The sequence below is a fragment of the Mastacembelus armatus genome, chromosome 2 (genome assembly GCF_900324485.2).
Source record: "Mastacembelus armatus chromosome 2, fMasArm1.2, whole genome shotgun sequence".
Classification (NCBI taxonomy): Eukaryota; Metazoa; Chordata; class Actinopteri; order Synbranchiformes; family Mastacembelidae; genus Mastacembelus; species Mastacembelus armatus.
The window spans coordinates 7,920,055-7,937,058 of NC_046634.1; the positions used below are offsets into that span (position 1 = coordinate 7,920,055).

General features: G+C 45.7%; 1 protein-coding gene across 5 annotated transcripts in view; it reads left to right on the top strand.

Annotated features, from left to right (window-relative positions):
• Positions 1-3,680: 3,680 nt before the first annotated feature.
• The window catches only part of nrp2a (neuropilin 2a), a 58,145-nt gene continuing 44,821 nt past the window's right edge, over positions 3,681-17,004 (top strand). For all 5 annotated transcript variants that reach the window (XM_026301871.1, XM_026301873.1, XM_026301872.1 and 2 more), the window contains exons 1-2: positions 3,681-4,508; positions 12,424-12,595. In XM_026301871.1, coding sequence (XP_026157656.1) covers positions 4,433-4,508; positions 12,424-12,595 — 248 coding nt within the window. In that variant the 5' untranslated portion in view covers positions 3,681-4,432. The remainder of the gene's footprint in view (positions 4,509-12,423; positions 12,596-17,004) is intronic.

The window sequence follows — 17,004 nt, forward strand, 5'->3', positions numbered from 1 at the left end:
TGCCTGGATTCTGGATTTCTTACCACCTTGGCTTTTGCAGTTGCCTGCCCCCATTAGGCTCTGTTGGGTACTGCACATGTCTCACCCTCCTATGAAAAAAGCTCTTTTATTGAAAATGACTCTGGACCGCAGTCAGTGTTTTGTCTCTTTGCCGCAGGGGGTAAAAAACTGATCATAGTGACTGCAAAACGTCAGAATGAGTAAAACCAAATACCAAAACTGAACCGGAGAAAAACCTGCAGAGCTGCATCATAAAGCCGGTGTATCTGGGTGTTTCTGCACAGCTTTATTGTGAGGTTTTGCCTGCTGCGCCTGCTGTTTGCTGTCTGACTGCAGCTGAATGTGTTTTGATGATTGAGCTGTTTTTGGTACTGAAGGTAGCACATACAGAAGCACACATACACACATAGAAGGAGGCGAAGAAGGAGGAGTGGTGAGACAGCAGACAGACACCAGATGTTTCCATACAGTCCAACCAGCCAGCACAGCACAGCTAAGGCAAGATTATGTACTACCGTAGGTTGAAGTGGGTGTGTAATTAGTACCCTGGCCAAGGCAGGCCCATATCCTGGGTGGCCCATCAGGAATTTGACAGTGGCAGTAAGTCTAGAAATAACAGAAGATGTGGGAGATTTGGAATTTCTGGTGAAAGAGAGAGATTCTCCCACTGGAGGAAAAGGTGTGTGAATATTTAGGAATATGGAGCAGATGGTCTGTGTGTCTGTATGTGTCTGTGTGTGTGCACATGTGCTGATAAGATAAAGATCAGATGAAATTTTAATGATCCCAGGGGGAAACTGGGTTACTGCAAAAACAGTGTAAAGATAAAACTACAATAAATAGAACAAATTTGAAAATGAAAGATGAAGCATTTAAAGGTGAAGCTCCTATAGACGGTGGAGCTCTGCCTCCAGCCTCTGTTGGTGTGTGTTTGTGTGTAAGCATTTTTATCATTTTGATATTTTTTTCATCCCTAAAAATGATTGGAAAGCTTTGATAGTGCTAGCTGAAGTGTCTCTTTAATAAATACCAAAGGGGAATTCAAACCTCCCTCCTTGACCTGCACCTCTTGATGTGCTGACAGTCCCTGTAGCCCCTCCCACATACACACACCCTCACACATACTTGAGATGCTGATAGGGTCGAGTTGAAGCTATCTATCGCTTATCTCCCCCACCGTCACATCTAAAGCAGTGTCTGTCAGTGGTGAAGAAAAGAAAGCTGAAGGTCTTGACCGGGATCACTCAGCCTCTCAGAAAGGCTACCAGGCCTTCACACAGTTTCCTCCTTGAAGCTACAGCCAGCTGATGGCTAAACACACTGATGGGAGAGGGAGGAGGAGAGGTGTTGAGTCAGTGGAAGAGGTAGAGAGGTGTGTGTTTGTGTGTGACAGCAGTGGAGAGGAGAGAAAGAAAAGAGAGGGAGAGTTATCAGTCATGCTGTCAGTCACTGGGGCAGGTTGTGATAAGAGCAGCAGTATGGCAGTGGTTGGTATCTGTCTCTCCCTCCCTGCCTCCCCCTCAAACACACCCACATTACGGGGGAGAAAGACCCTGTTGTGTTCCCCTCCACCGCTCATGCGTGAACACAGTGCAGGTGTGCTGAGCTGAGGAGCTGCACTGTATGGCAGCCATTTGTCGACTGTATTCTGGGGCAGAGGGATGAAAGAGGGAATACAGATGGTAAGACCTGTGGAAAACACTTTATAAACAAGGGGCTCGTATCTTGCAGCTGCAGGTTAAGTGTTTGGTTTCATTGCTGTTGTACGTAAACTGCCTGTGACACTGAGACCAACAGTGTCCTGTGGCTTCTTTAGATGGAAGGACGTGAACGCCAAGTGCCTGTGAGGTGGTAAATTTCATTTTAGTTATTTGCAGTGTATCACACACACTACTCTGTGCTAAATGACTATTGTCCTCTCCACTAGAGCTTCTTTTAAATCAATAGAATTGGGTTTTGTAAAAAACAGCACGGCTGAAGGTACAAACAAAAAGGCGCAGTGATCTCTGGAAAGTAGATTGCAGCATTGAAAATGTTGCCAGAAAAATAGTTTATCAAAAATACCAATACATACATATTCCCCTGTATGTCCGTCTGTCTCACAGGTTCTCTTGTAGACTGTTCGCCTCCATTAGCCATGCATTGACCCAATATTTTGGGGGTTGAAAGCTGATGGGGGGGGGGGGGGGGGGGGGATGTTGACAAATGGGAGAGAGGAGTATCAGATGACCCCTGGAGACTGGTGGGGGGGGTGCAGAGAGAGCAGAAAGTGACCCAGTGCAGCTTGAAAGTTTTGTACTGGCTGTGTTTTCCCCTGTCTCGCTTTATCTCGGTGATAGGGTCATTACGGGGGTTAAGCAAAGATCAGCTGGTGCTCAATTAATCAGTGCTTTCTCATCAATAAACACACACATGTAACACACATCAGCGACATAGGAAAAACAATATGGCACATGGTTAAACTGTTTTATGCCTCAGCGGACCCCCACCCAGAGGCTCAGATTAGCCAATCACAGTGACGTCTGACAGTCGCAGTACCCTCAGGCTGGAGGTGGGCTTACAAATGACTGACAGGCTTTAAGAAAGCTGCAAGTTGATGGCATCTAGTAAACCTAGGGGGGTGCAGAGCAGCGGGGGATGACAGTTGACTGAGGTGACAGACTGACACACAAAGCTGTCATACAACCTTCTGTCAAGGGCACCAGGATCTTTTGTTGACACTGTTTGCAACTTGTGACTGTCATAATTTAGGGAGAGAGGTTGTTTATAATCGACGTCTTGCTCTGTCTCCGTTCTACAAGACGCCAACACTCCCGTCACCAATGCGTGCACCTACACCTACAGAGGGGCATGTTGCTGGCAGAAGGTGTAGAGTGTTACAATGTCTGAGAAAGTTCCCATGTGTCCTGCCCTTTAGGAATGCACCTAGCTGTTCCAAATAAAGATGCCAGCGAGGCTACATATTGTACCTCATTACACAGCCAGGCTTCAGCCACTCCATTACATTACACAGTAATACAAGCCATAGGCAGGGCACATGGACGCTGGAGAGGCCTTTCTCAGCAGATTATTTTGGGCTTGCTACTGTGTCATTATATGGCCTCCCACTCTCTATTTAGGCCTGTTGATTGTAGGGCAAAGACTGGGCAGGGCTGAGGTGGGCTCTCCCTCTATTGAGTTGAGGACTTTGACATTGGCTTGTTCGTTTGATGTGTTTTTGTGGTGAAAGCTGACCATGTGCCATTTGCTGTGCAACCACCCCCTCCCCAGTCAGACTCCTCTCTCTCTCTCTCTCACTGTTTCTGGGATTTTCTGTTCCTCAGCTCTTCTCTCTGATGGTTGGAAAACAGCCGTAGGAGAAGTTCTGCTCCCCTGTTTACCATTACAATATGTTTTATCTCCGCCTTATCTGTGGAAGACCTCATATCTGTAGTATCTGAAGGGGCGTGTGTGTGTGTGTGTGTGTGTGTGTGTGTGTGTGAGTGTGTGAGTGTATGAGTGTGTGTGTGTGAGTGTGTGTGTGAGTGAGAGAGAGACCGGTGCGCGTACACGTGCGCGCTCTCCCAGCCTATAATCAGCGACCGGCGGGAGGGGGCGGAGCCGAGGCGCTGTGACTGTAACGCGATAGCTGCTCAGCTCAAAAGCGCGATCACTCACACACAAACTCCTCACACACCTCCCAGCCGCTCACACTGAGCACACGCTGCCGTCGGTGCGGAGCGCAGGGTGCAGGGAGCCGCTGCCAGAGACACACACAGGACAGGAGCGCTGCCGCAGGAGGTGGCGTGACGTGAGCGGCGTTTTTGGGACGCAAGAGCTCAACACTTTTTCTTATTTATTATTTTCAGACTTTTGTGCCACGTTTAAAAGCAGCTTCCGATACTCCCAGGGCTTTGAGAGCTGTTACCGTGGATCCTCAGTTCGCTACTACAAAGCCCCTATAGGGGGACCGACCCTCGCGTGCGCAAAATACGCGGAGACTCAGACAGAGAGAAACGGGGACTGGGAGCCTCTCAGTCTGAAACTGACTCACCCTGGAGCCGCTGTCCAGACTCTCCGGAGCGCAGATATCGCCTGAAGCCTCCCAGCTGCGGGGCGCGCGCAGTATTGATAAAGGAGTTTGTTTGTTGACTTTTTTTTTTTTTTGGATGAGCTTTAGTGGCATCGCTCCTTAAACTGGACAGACTTAAAAGGCAAAGGGCTACAAAAATAGAAAACCCCGAATTCCAATGACATGTAGTTGGCACTTAGTTTTCTCCACCGATGGTTTAATAAACACAGTGGGATTTTTACTGAAGTGGTTTAGTCTTGGCCGCTGCCAGTTTCTGGTGCTTAAGGGTTGTGGATTTTGGGGGGAAGTGCAGACTTTATAACCTACGAAGTGGAAACATTAGACACTTAAAGCTCTTCCCGAGTTTCTGCATCATCCAAGATGGATTTTGTGTCATCGCTGATTGGATTTTTAATGGCAATGTGTCATCTGGCGTTGAGAGTCAGAGGAGAAGAGGGTGAGTTTTAGTCACTTCTTTGATTTTGACGCACGGTCTGTCTCAACCAAAATACACAAAACTGGAAAATAACAAATGTGCTTAAACCAGAGAATCATAAGTGTATTCTCTGCGCCGATACATATCAATCACTATGAATATTATGATGAGGAGCGTTTTAAATTGTTCCACCACACAAACGCCTGGCCTGCTGAAGCCATTGCGTGATAACTAAAGCCATGTGTCTCTTGGATATATTTCACTTAAACAATTTTAAGCTAGTGAGGAAGGAGCAGTATATACTCAACATACACACATTATATTGTACCCTTGTTTCATCAAAATCACAGGAACCATGTGATTCGTTTAGCCATGTGCCAATCTACTCACATTTAAAACTAAAGAACACAGATGCTTTCATCAAATATTTAGGAAATCAAGACAGTTTGTGTCCCAGCTACAGTCCAGGGTAGAGCTGACCAGTGACCACTGGACTGGAATGAGCTGATTATATGCATGACACATTGTTTACCCCGAGTTGCCCCTTTTTGTTTATTTGTTTGTCTTTAAGTTATTCATCAAGGGAAAAACTCAAACCCATACCTCATTACAATGCTATTTAAGATCGGGGAGAAAACGCGTATTGGGCGTACGCTGGTGTGCTACTTTACAAATACGCTGGTGTCCAAAAAAGACGTGCGTAAAAGCCACACGGTCATTGCACTATCTGAGTAATAACTGTATCTGTTTTCATCACCATTGTGTTTATCAGCCACAAGTCTCTGTTTCACTATTTCGCCCATGCTGCTGTGCGCAGGGTGAAGGCAGGAATGCTGGTGGCTGAGCGCAGGCATCTCCAGGCGTCGGCGCACCGTCACCTCCGTGCGCTCTCAGCAGTCAAATTAGCAATAAGCAGCAATTATAGAGCGAGGTGAGCCGCAGTATGGCAGTCCTGCTGCTAGTACGCATTCAGGGCTGTGCTTCCAGGCACCTGGGCAGGGTTCACTCTTTCTGAAAAGTACAGCAACGGAACTGTGGCAGAGTCCACATTTGTTTTTCTACCCAAATTCATTTAGATCGTGATGAGTTATGGATGGATTGTATGCAGGTGGTTACCGTGCAGAGCAGTGACGTGACTCATGGGGTGACACATGACCTCTCCCACACTCAGCTTTGTAAAGAACCTACTCTGACCTTCTTGTTGCTTTCACGATGGTCTGACGCCGGATGTCACATTGTCCGTGCGTTTTTCGCCACCTGTCGCCAGGTGGAATTTTTGCGCCAAAATGAGACATGACAGTAGCGTGTTTCTGTAGTGTTGTGTGCGACACAATGACGTTTATACACCATTCATTTAAGATTTGTCTTTCCTGTTGTCATACAGTGAGTCCTGGGAATCAGATGTACAGGTTTTGCTGTTTGTGTAGTATCTACATGTGGCTGCAGAGCTGTGGGTCCTTTTCGCGGGGACTAGGTGGCGTGAAGCGCTGATCATGATCCCGTGATGATCTTTGAGCCTTTACGCACCACCCGCTGCTCTGCCCCAGAGCTAAAGCCAGCTTCTGTTCTTCTTTCACACTGACTCTTCCTCTTGTTTAGGCTACATGTTTTTAAATAGGACAGTCAGTTCCCCTTGTGTGTGTGTGCTTGTGTGTATGTGTGAGGGTGAGTGTGTGCATGTGTGTATGTGTGTGAGTGAGTGAGTGTTTTGCCGAATGCCTCTGTACCCCATAATCGGAGGCAGATGTGGGCCTCTTGGCAATCACAGGCCGAGCAAGAAGCTAGATCCCCCTTCTCACTCTCCCTCTCCCCTGCCAGGACGTTGCACTGTAGGTTCCTGCCTCCACGCTTCCCTCAAGAGCCACATTACACACAGATGCCAAAGGGAAGACGGACTGAAAGAACAGATCAGAAACAGAACAAGGAACATCAGAGACAGAGAGGGTGCAGCAGCAGGGGTGGGGTGGTGGGGCATGAAGGGACAGAAAGACAGCGACTGTGTAGGACAATGGAAGACAGATGCAGTCCTACCCAAAGCACAGAAAAGTGAACATGGCATCCACCAGCTCATAACAGGAAGAAACAGAAAGCAACTAGAGAGAAGGAGAAGTCAGAGAAGAAAACTGGGGGTGGGGTGGCAGATTGTGCATCAAACACAGTGTGAGAAGAAAGGGCAACATCAAAGCGTGCCGGGGTCACAGAGTTAAAAAGGCACAGGACAGAGAGGGAACAGATCACATTAAGGGTTTATGAAGTGATGCTGTTGTCTGGGGTGACACAGATAAAGTGGGATAAAATCACTGCCAGAGCTCTGCAGGGACATTTTACAATAAGACAAGTGAAGTGAAGTGTATCTACTATTTGGGGAAAAAAAACAGTCACACATGATGCTCTGAAAGTTACTCACACTGCAGTCCCATTAAAGGCTTTAATTTTTGCAACAAGTTCCTGCTTTTGATCATAGCTTCCATCTGGCTCTCAGTGACGTTAAAAGATTTCCCTGAAAATATAATGTTTTGGAACAAACTGATGTGTGCCCGAGGCATCTCAGCCAGAAACCTCTGTAAGTGTAAAAATCTTACATGGTCTGAAGTAAATGATCCATGAAAGATGTTTGGTGCATGGACATTTCCAGCTGTGGCCTGCTGTTCTCTGCTGGTGGCACCTTCACATGGAATAGGAAAGTTCCCTTTTCATGTCTAAAAACCCGTTTGCTGCCATCTTTGTACTCGAAGCAGAGAGACTTCCACTCTGCCAGTACTGTAATCACAATAGTTTGACTCAGTGACATGTGCATTAATTACTCCTTTCCACACCCATTAATATTCAGACCATTAAGCAGCTTATTTGCATGTTTATTGAGTGGGTGGCTGTGCATCCTCTCCACCTACGGTATCAACTTCTTCCAGAGTTGGATTTCTATTCATTTAATCATTTCTTTTCCAAATGTTAGCTCCTGGGTGAGTGGACCTTCTCGTTTTTATCTTTTTTGCCGTTCTCTATTTGTTTTTCTCTCTTACACCTTTGCCTTTCCTCTCCCCCTGCAGCCTGCCCTTCAATTCTTTGCATTTCTCTGTGTTTTAATCTGTTCCAGCCTCAGAGGTATCAGCTGTGAAAACAAGGTCACCTATTAGCATTCATAGCCAAAGACAAACTGAGCAGCCCGTTCAATACCAGTCAGGTATGGGAGTCACATGCTCGTGCAAAGCCCTGGAACAGCCCACCACACTTGAGGTGAAATTAAAAACGAGACCCCCATAAATAAAACAGAGCTGTCTCTTTGTTCTGCCACATAAGTCACACGGGGTGGGGAGCATAGGGGGTCCTTAACGGGTGCTCAGGGATGGCTTTAGAGATGGCATCTGGAGGGGCTGACAATGTCAAGCAGCAAAGTATTTTAAATTTACTGTAATTCACACAGGGGTCAAAGAGGAGAGGGGGCGAGAGGAAAAAGTACAGAGTACGAGTTTAAAGAAAAAGCAGCTTGTGTAAGAACTTTATTCGCCTAAAAATGTTTTTTAAGTAGCTGATTTTGAAATTTTTGAAAGTCTGATTTGAAAGTCAACGTTCTGTGGCAACACGTCACCAAAACACGTGCAGCGAAGCTCAGTTCTTCCCTCCTCTCGCTGATGTCGACTCCAGAGACGAGCAAATCTTCGGTGGTGCAGAGACAACAGAGCTCACTAAGGCAGGAGACATGATACTGTAGTCAGGTAGTGTTTAGGCTTAGGCACACGCCATCACCCCCCTCCAGGCACCAGCAGCCATCTGTTTATTCGATTGATCCATTGAACCATTGATCACAATGGTCAGCACTGTGCATTTAGCTGATTAGCATGGGGCACTTATCCTGTTAGGGAGGGAGGAGCAGAAAGGGAGGATGGAAAAGGAGACAGAGAGGAAAAGAGGATTTGGGGATATTATCTGCTCTTATTGTAGCTTTTGTTAGTTCTTTTAAAAAAAAAGAGCCCATTTTACACTGTTTAACTAGTGCCTGTGTGTGTGTGTGTGTGTGTGGGTGGTGCATTACTGGGCTAACAGAAAATGCAGATGAGAGTTTCTTCACGTATTGTGGCCTCAGTGCAGCATCTCAAACTAATTAACCCTTTAATGTGAGGGTGTTGTTTCCATTTATTGAAAGGAGAAAAATGTTTATTTACAGTTTTTATTACAGTCGATTACTAATTATTTTCAACAATCAGATCATTTCAGTTGTTTGACTTTGTTTATTTATTTTTAACAAAATTAAACTTATTGCTTCTCACAAGTGAATGCAACAAGTAGGGTAAAAAATGATATTTAACCTTGGATCAGGAGGTGGATTTTTCATTAATGTGAGTTTTAAATTCTCGTGCTCTGCTCATCACCACTGCTGCTTCCCCTTTAGAGCACTGTCATTCTGCCTCAGCAAAAAAGTCTTAAAGCAAAAGGCGCCGAAGGTGAATCTCTTTTTTTCTTCAGCCTTCCTCCTCCTCTGCTCCCTCTCCTCAGGTTCCGTCTACTGTGCAGCGGGTGAGATTAAAAGCAGTGGGAGAGACATCCCCTGCTCCAGACTGAATGGATGAGTGCTGCCCACTCTCCCCTCTCATTCCCTCACTCTGGGCGATAGCACTTTTTAATTAAGGTGGGGGGGTGTGACACTAGGAAAGATGGAGGGATTTATCAGCGCCTCTCCTCATACTTGCAGCTTATCCCAGAGTGTGACGCTATATTTCCCTGATAACGTGGCTAATAGAAACGCGAGTGTGGGTGCGCACACGCACACACCCACACACCACAGTAGAGTGAAGACATGCAGACATATGCACATTCATCTCACATCTCAGATAATGAAGATAAAGGCCCTCACAGCGGCTGCAACAACATCTCTGGGTTCGGCCTGATCTGCAGTGGCTGCATGCAGTGACACACACATTCACAATTTGGTTTCATCCCCACAATGTTCAGAATAATAATGAAACACACAGTTCAACAAATACACTCTCATGGTGTGCACATACAATGGAGTGACATTGTTCTTGTGTAATAGAGTTTTGGTCCCTGCATGGTGGGAACATATGTGGCACTTGTGTGTGTGTGTGTGTGTGTGTGTGTGTGTAGACAGATGGGCTCCTGTACTAGCAGAGACAGTGTAATTCATGATCTAGCTGGCAGCTCCTGAGTGCTTCCCCCGTGTTACTCATCCAACACCACAAGTTCTGTTCTCACAAACACATTCTGCTAGAAACACTTACACACACACACACACACACACACACACACACACAATTGCATATTTTGCATTTAACTAATGAAGTGTAATTTGTTAATGCTAATTGATAGCCAAGCAATTAGGGGAAAAAAAACACATCTGCCTGAAAATCTTCTGTGTTTCAGTTAGTACATATGTATTACTGCTGCATCCCGTCATTCTTTATTTTGTCGCAGCAGTAGAAAACAAACACCCACACACGCGGGCGCGCGCACACACACACACACAGGCACACTTAAACACAAACATGCTGCCAGTGTATGTGAGCTGACTGACAGAGGTTTCCCAGTGGGGTCAGTGTGTACAGGGAGCCGCTGGATAGTGGGTATGTCTTAATGAGGCTCGTCAGGTTCTCTGTGCATCACACACACACACACACAGACACACAGTCCCTTCCCTCTATCTTTTCTCTCACTGCATCTTCCTCTCCCCCTTCCTCACCCTCTGTATTTCTCCATCCTCATCCCTCCTCCTCCCTGTTCCTCACACTTCCCCCCTATGTCCTCGCACCTGCCCTTTTTACATCAACCCCTGTCACCGCCTTCACCCTCCTCAACCTCCTGATCAATCTTCTTTTTTTATTCATCTTTTATCCATTGCCTCACCGTCTCTCCTTTTTTCAATCCACCCTTTTCCTCTCCTCTTCCATTTTCCTGCTCAGTCTAATCCTTTTCCCCTCCTCTTCTCACTCCTCCTCTCCCCTCCACTCCTGCTCTTCATCATCTTGGAGGCCATTGAATGGACAGCTCATGGAAAAAGTGTCGAGGCTGCAGGATTCTCCTCAAACAGCTTAATCTGCCAAGGCTCTGCGTGCTGATAGCCTCCTGCACACTGTTCCTTCCATAGGCTGCCCAACAATGCCGGCCTGTCTGCACCGCTGCAGCAGATAAAGAGATGTCTGAGTGTGTGTCTCCCTGTCTCTGTCATTCTTTGCCATCCCCACTATCTTTTAGAAGATTTTCAGTTAGCTATTTTCCACCCTCTGTTGGACACTGATTGAGAGGCCAGGCATGTGTGGGTGGCCATTTATGTTTATACCTGGGTTTGTGTTTAAGTATACATCCATGGACATGTGTGCACATGTGGCTGAAACTGAGTGTGTGTGTGTATGTTTGTGGAATCAGCCATGTGTGCCTGAGTGTGTGAACGTAGGCGTTGCTCCTCTCCAGTAACAAACTAAGGAAGCCATCGCAGCTCTATCAAATGTCAGAGAATCTTAAGTGTGCCTTTTAAGCACAATAGGCGGTGGAAATGTCAACACTTGAAGGGTCTATTACACTTCAAACCTTTGGTGCTGTTTTTTTCTTTTTTTCCACTTCCTTTATTGATGCTTTCACAGAAATTTGAAAGAAACAGGCAAGAGTATCAACCCACTTATGTCAAGAATAGACTCAGCTCAGGGGCTGAGTGGTTAAGCCCACCATTTGTAGTGCATTGTTAATGGCAGTATACTATACGTTTTAGTTTACTGGCTGATATAACACTGCTTTCCCTCCTTTGTACTGTTTTCTTTATTTAGCCAACGAACACCAGCTACAGTATTAAGAAAACATCTGTCGCTCTTTGAGTTCAATATCACAGAATTCATTACATTTAGAGATCCCACCATACACACAGTCATATACACAGATATACAGTGCTAGGTAGACACACACACACACACACACACACACACACACCCCACTGTTGTCATGGAGAACACGTTTCACCGTTGCGTCTCCATAAAGAATAATAATGCCTGCAAATCTACTGCAATGCAAGAGTAATAAAAGAACCATTGTGCACTATGGTGTGTGTGTGTGTGTGTGTGTGTGTGTGTATGTATGAGATGTCCCATTGGGTGTGTGCGTGCAGAATACCTATATACATGCTCTTTTTCTATGTGCATGTGAGTTTATGTGTTTAGTGTGTTTATGGGAGATAACACAAAGTGTGAGAGCTGCTGTAGCCGTCAGGGCATAAGTAGAGAATGGTGCCTTTGTTGCCATGTTAGCTTCTCATTACAGAGTCGGGGTGACCCCCAGAACCCCGCTAGACAGGCCGTCTGTGTGTCACTTCCTGCCTAAGCCTTCCAAGCCATGCCATTGGCAGGCTATTGTTCCTGGGAGAGCGTGATAGGATCAGGGAATGTGTCCTAATGTTTGCAGATTAGCTTGCCGGAGCAACAATTACAGTTGGACAACACTCCCAGTGGGGAACTAGAGAGATAAGAGCCTGGGTGTGGAAGAGGGTGAAAAAGGCCCAGTGTGTTTCTCTGCATATGTGTATGTGTCTGTATGTGTGCTCACCAAATGCAGCAGTGATGATCTTTTGTTGTTTTAATAGCTTACCCAGGTGGCCTCGGTCGCACTGACAATCCACAATGCAGAAGTTTTTCCAATTTCCTCCTAACTGACGTCCCAAATTGCTTTCTTTGTTTTACTGTTCATTTATTGCTCATCACGTCTTCATACAGAGAAACACGCTAAATGAAGGAGCGTCCTCTGAGTCACTGCTCTACAGAGTGTGGAGTTTACTGGGAATTTATGTGGTTTGCCGTCAGCCTGCCATGCAAATAACAGACGTACACATGCATCACAGCATGTGTCAAATAAAACCATACTCAGTTTACTGAAATGTTTCTGTATTTCCTGTGTTTTACAATCAACAACCATCTCCCTCTTTCCGTCTCTGTCACATTATCAGAGTGTGGGGGCGTCTTAGATGCCAGCGAGGCAGGTTACATCACCTCCCCCGGGTATCCTATGGAGTACCCACCTCACCAGAACTGTCACTGGATCATCACAGCGCCGGAGCCCTCCCAGCGCATCGTCCTCAACTTCAACCCACACTTCGAGATCGAGAGGCTGGACTGCAAGTAAGACGGGGAGGGGGCGAGTGGAAGAATAGTGTTTCTTTTTTTGTTTTGTTTTGATTTTCGTGGAGGGGCAGAGGCATAACCATCTCATAACAGTCAAGTCCGAGAACTATTCTTTTCAATCAGAACAATGCTGCTGTGATCAGTAAGACGTCATTCTGACTGAATGATGATTTATGATGACGTTTTCATTAGTATGTGGCAAAAACATTTGCTCCTCAAATAAGTAACTTCCTGTTGCAACACTGATTTTTACATGCTACTGTAATTCACTGCCAGTGGTTTGGCTCGATCCCACGTAGTTGAAACATTTTCCACATTTGAACCGCAACAGGTCATTCGCAGAGGAAATTTTAATTGTAGATACAAGCTTTCTGCAAAACGCAGACCATTAAGTGGACTGTGGTTTTCTGTTTGTGAGCTAATTATTTACTGAGAGAACAGTAAGCACATAAGCTTTTTTCAGTGCCGTTCCTTTTTCACATTCGCACCGTTACACACATTATATCCTGGATGCTGCCCAATACAACCACAGACGTTTAGTGTTGGCTTCTCCAGAGCAGTTACTGGGTTAAATTCCTTGCTGAAGGGCACATCAGCTGCATATAACCTCAACAGTTCAGAGGTTCCACATCCCAGGATTTTGTTGTTATTTTCACAATGTTGGACAGACAAAGCAGGTCACAGTATGAACGACTCCAGTGTCTCACATCCCTCTGGTTAGGCTTATACTGCAGAATAAACAACACAAACTTTCATTTTTAGCCAACTTAGAAACAGATGATTGATTTTTGCACAACACAATCAGAAAGTAGAGACAAACTTGGAGAATCATTTTTGTGTATGTGTCTGTTTAACACATTTGACATTATCGAGAGGATCCAGCTGTAATCCCCACCCATCTGATAATCAAATGCCAGGCTGTATTTGAAAATCTGTAAGTCAAAGAGTTTCGGGGGGGACAGGGCAGATAGTACGAAAGGTACACAGGGCAGATGGGATGAAAGAGAATTATGATGTAGCTTGAAGTTTGTGAGGGGAAAAGGCAGAGAGAGAAAATAAACAGGGAAGGAAAGAAGAAGAAGAGAATGAGGCCCAGCTGTTTGTCTGGATATGACTGCATAGGTCAGTTTCCTTTCTCAGAGATGTGAATAATCCAAATCATATGGTCTTCCATTGTCTTTGGTCTCAGAGGAAAAAGAGCTCACAGCCTCCTCTGTTTATTACACTTTTATACAACTGAGTCAGGGAGAATCAGCCACTGGGTCTGTTTAAAGTGAACACAGACTAGATTTATCAGTGCGCCTTCTGCAATTACAGCCATTTATTTCTCCTTTCCTCCGCTCTGTAAATTGAAGAATTAATAATCCAAATGAGTGTTTTTGCATTGTTCCTTGACAAAGCATTTAGTCTGGCCAGGAGAAGAATGTAACTTTCACGAGGACATCAATGGCGGCTCTGGTGAAAGGGTTTTGTAGTGATTGTCGGTTCTATTCACACAACTGTGTCACGCTGCAGTGAACTGGAAATGTTATTTTGAAGTCTCTGTGTCTCCACGTTTCTGACAGTTTTTTGTCAAAGGCAAAATGCTGCATAATTATCTCAGTTGCAATATGTTTCCCAGTATAATGCTTTAACACTAGCCTCACACTGTCAGCACTATAGCCCGCTGGACTCCCCGCTGTAGTGCTAAAGGAGGGAGGAATAGCTCAGCTGTTGATAAGCAGTGTGTCAAGCAGTTTCTCACAGCCCAAGGCTTGCAGGGCAGGAGGCCGAGGGAAGGAAGAGAAAACTCAAATGCCTCCTCTTCTCCCCTGCACACAGGGTTTTATTGGAAAAGGGGGATATTTTTTTACACTTGCCTGGAGGGTCCGAGGCCTTGGCCTGCCCTCAGCACTCACTCCCACTCAATCTTCCTTCATCCTGAATGTATGAGTGTGTGCATGTGTGTATATGAGAGAGGGAGTCAGTGAGCGTGGGCGGGAAAAGGCGTCTATGTGTGAGTAACCCTCCAAGCATGTGAGCAACTGTCAGTTTGTGAATCTTGCTGCTCTGCTTCTGCGATTCCTCCATCCCTCTATCCATCCACCCATCCTCAGAGTGATAGCCCCCATTTTAAAGGCCCATTAGAGAAATAGGGGATAATGCCAGCATTTATTTATGCGTAACCTCTAACACTAATGTGTTTGTCCTTCTGTGTTTCATGGAAGAAGCATTTCCCTCTGGGGAACAGAAACAGCACCAGAAATAAGTGGGAAAAGCCAAAGTACAGCTCGATATTCCTGCTCTCTCTGTCCTGTGTTATGCTTTTTACCCGGATTGATCTGAGCCCTGTAGCACTCTTATGGGTTGCTTCCTTTTTTGCCTGTGTGATTAGGCACGGCAGTGTGAGCGAGTGAGCAGAGAGTAGATTTTTGCATGTTTTCACGGTTCTCCGCAAGGTTGGGGCGATGGGAGCCGCGGGGGTGCAGAGGTGGAGGGCTCGTCATCTCGGTCAGGGTTGAAAATCTGCATGACAGCCGGGATTACAGAGACGGCAGCAGAGGAAAAACAGAACTGTGTGTTACCTGAAAGACACACTGCTGTTTGGTCTCGACTGCTGATCATGACAACACAGTGAGGAAAAAAAAACATAGATGATAACATGGTCATAAAGATTGTAAATAGACATATGTTTCAAGTTGATATGCTTAAAAACTCATGCACATACACACTTAAGTATGCAACCTGTCAGTGTAAGAGTGCTCATCAGCCATCACGTCCCCCCTTGGGCTTTTTAAGCCCTTATAAAACTGAGAAAAGTGCTTGGTCAGCCCAGACTAGGGGTCTGAACTCTGGCTAATATCCCTGGCCAGCTGGTCATTTTCCCTCAGTGGGTTCAAACAGTCTGTACTCTGACGATGTAACGTAGCCAAACCGCGGCTCTACTGCAGCAATCAAATCCGCAGCCTTATGCAGGCACTCCATGTCTGAGGTGGCACTTTAATTCAGGATTTCATTTCAGGGGGAGTCCGGCCGCGTGCCAAATAGCTCTTACCTACAGGCTGCCAGCCGATTGATGTGAACTAAATGTAATAAAGGCTAGATGAAATATCAGGCCCATATCTCTAATGCAATCTGCCATCACCAAGCCCCAGGATGCTACCTAGTGATATACCAGGAGTGGAGGAGAGGGGAGAGAGAGAGATGATTCTCCCTTTTTCTGTTTTCTCTGGTTCTCTTTCTCTCTCCCCTCATCTTTCTCCCTCCCTGTCTTGATCTATCGCTTTCCTCCCTTTGTTCTTTCATTCTCGCTGTCATCTAGCCTGGGGAGGAAGTGTTTTATTTTTACACACATGAATTAAACATTGAAACAGGCAGAATCACATACACACAAACACAGAGACACACACACACACACACACACACACGCCATAAAACTGTAGTCATTCAGAAAGATCCATTCCTTCAGCCTCTCTGGGTTTTATTTTCTCACTTTTATTTGGTTATTTGTTATTGGTTGCAGCCTGAGGTGGAAAAATGTGATGAAATAACTTTATAACCTCACACACATGAACACACACACAAATCTACAGGTCCCCTTGGCCCGTGAATGCCCTGTCATAGTGCCGCTAACACACAGCAACAACTCTGGTGTTTGGGTGAGTGTGCATGATATCACAGTCTTACTTATACCCAAAGGGGGAGCAGAGAAGTGTGGGATCAATGCCTGTATCGCTCTTGTAATGGGAAATCGATAGATGATCAGCAATAAGTGGAGAGAGAGAGAGGGGGAAGGAGATGAAGAAGAGGAAGGTGATGGTTAAGGATGAAAGGAGAGACAGATGAGTGGCCAGAGGTCATGACTAAAGGGGGACGTTCAGGTTCTGATGTGTCAGTACGTGGCACTTAGGCAGCAGTTAGATTGTGGTCATCAGCAGACAGTGGTCATGACTATTACAGCAGCTGGTGACATAATGATGATATAATAAGTAAATGGCACAATTAAACATAAAAAGCAGCATCAGTAACATTTTTAAATGCTTTCTGAGATCAGTTGCTATAATGAAGTCATCAAGCTTTATGGATAATCTGTGCTGTCCCAGTCTTTCTCTTCATATCCACAGACGGGAAGCAGCAAAGTGGAGAAAATCCTTCTAAGAAATATATGTTTATCCAGGTTGATTAAAATACAGCAGGGTCACGACTTCAGCCCAGACAGTTTGTAGTTTAGTGTGATGTTTCAGATCGATGCCGCACTAGAAGATCTGGGGCCAGGCCCAGACTTCCTGTGGTCAGCGGTTTGGTCCAAGTCATCTGTAAGTATGAATCTGTGATGGACAGCAGGAGAGGGAGGTGAAGCATCAGGAGATGAGGAAGGGGAGTGTTATTTGTTTTTCAGCTAGATTGAAGATGGCAGGCATGTAGAT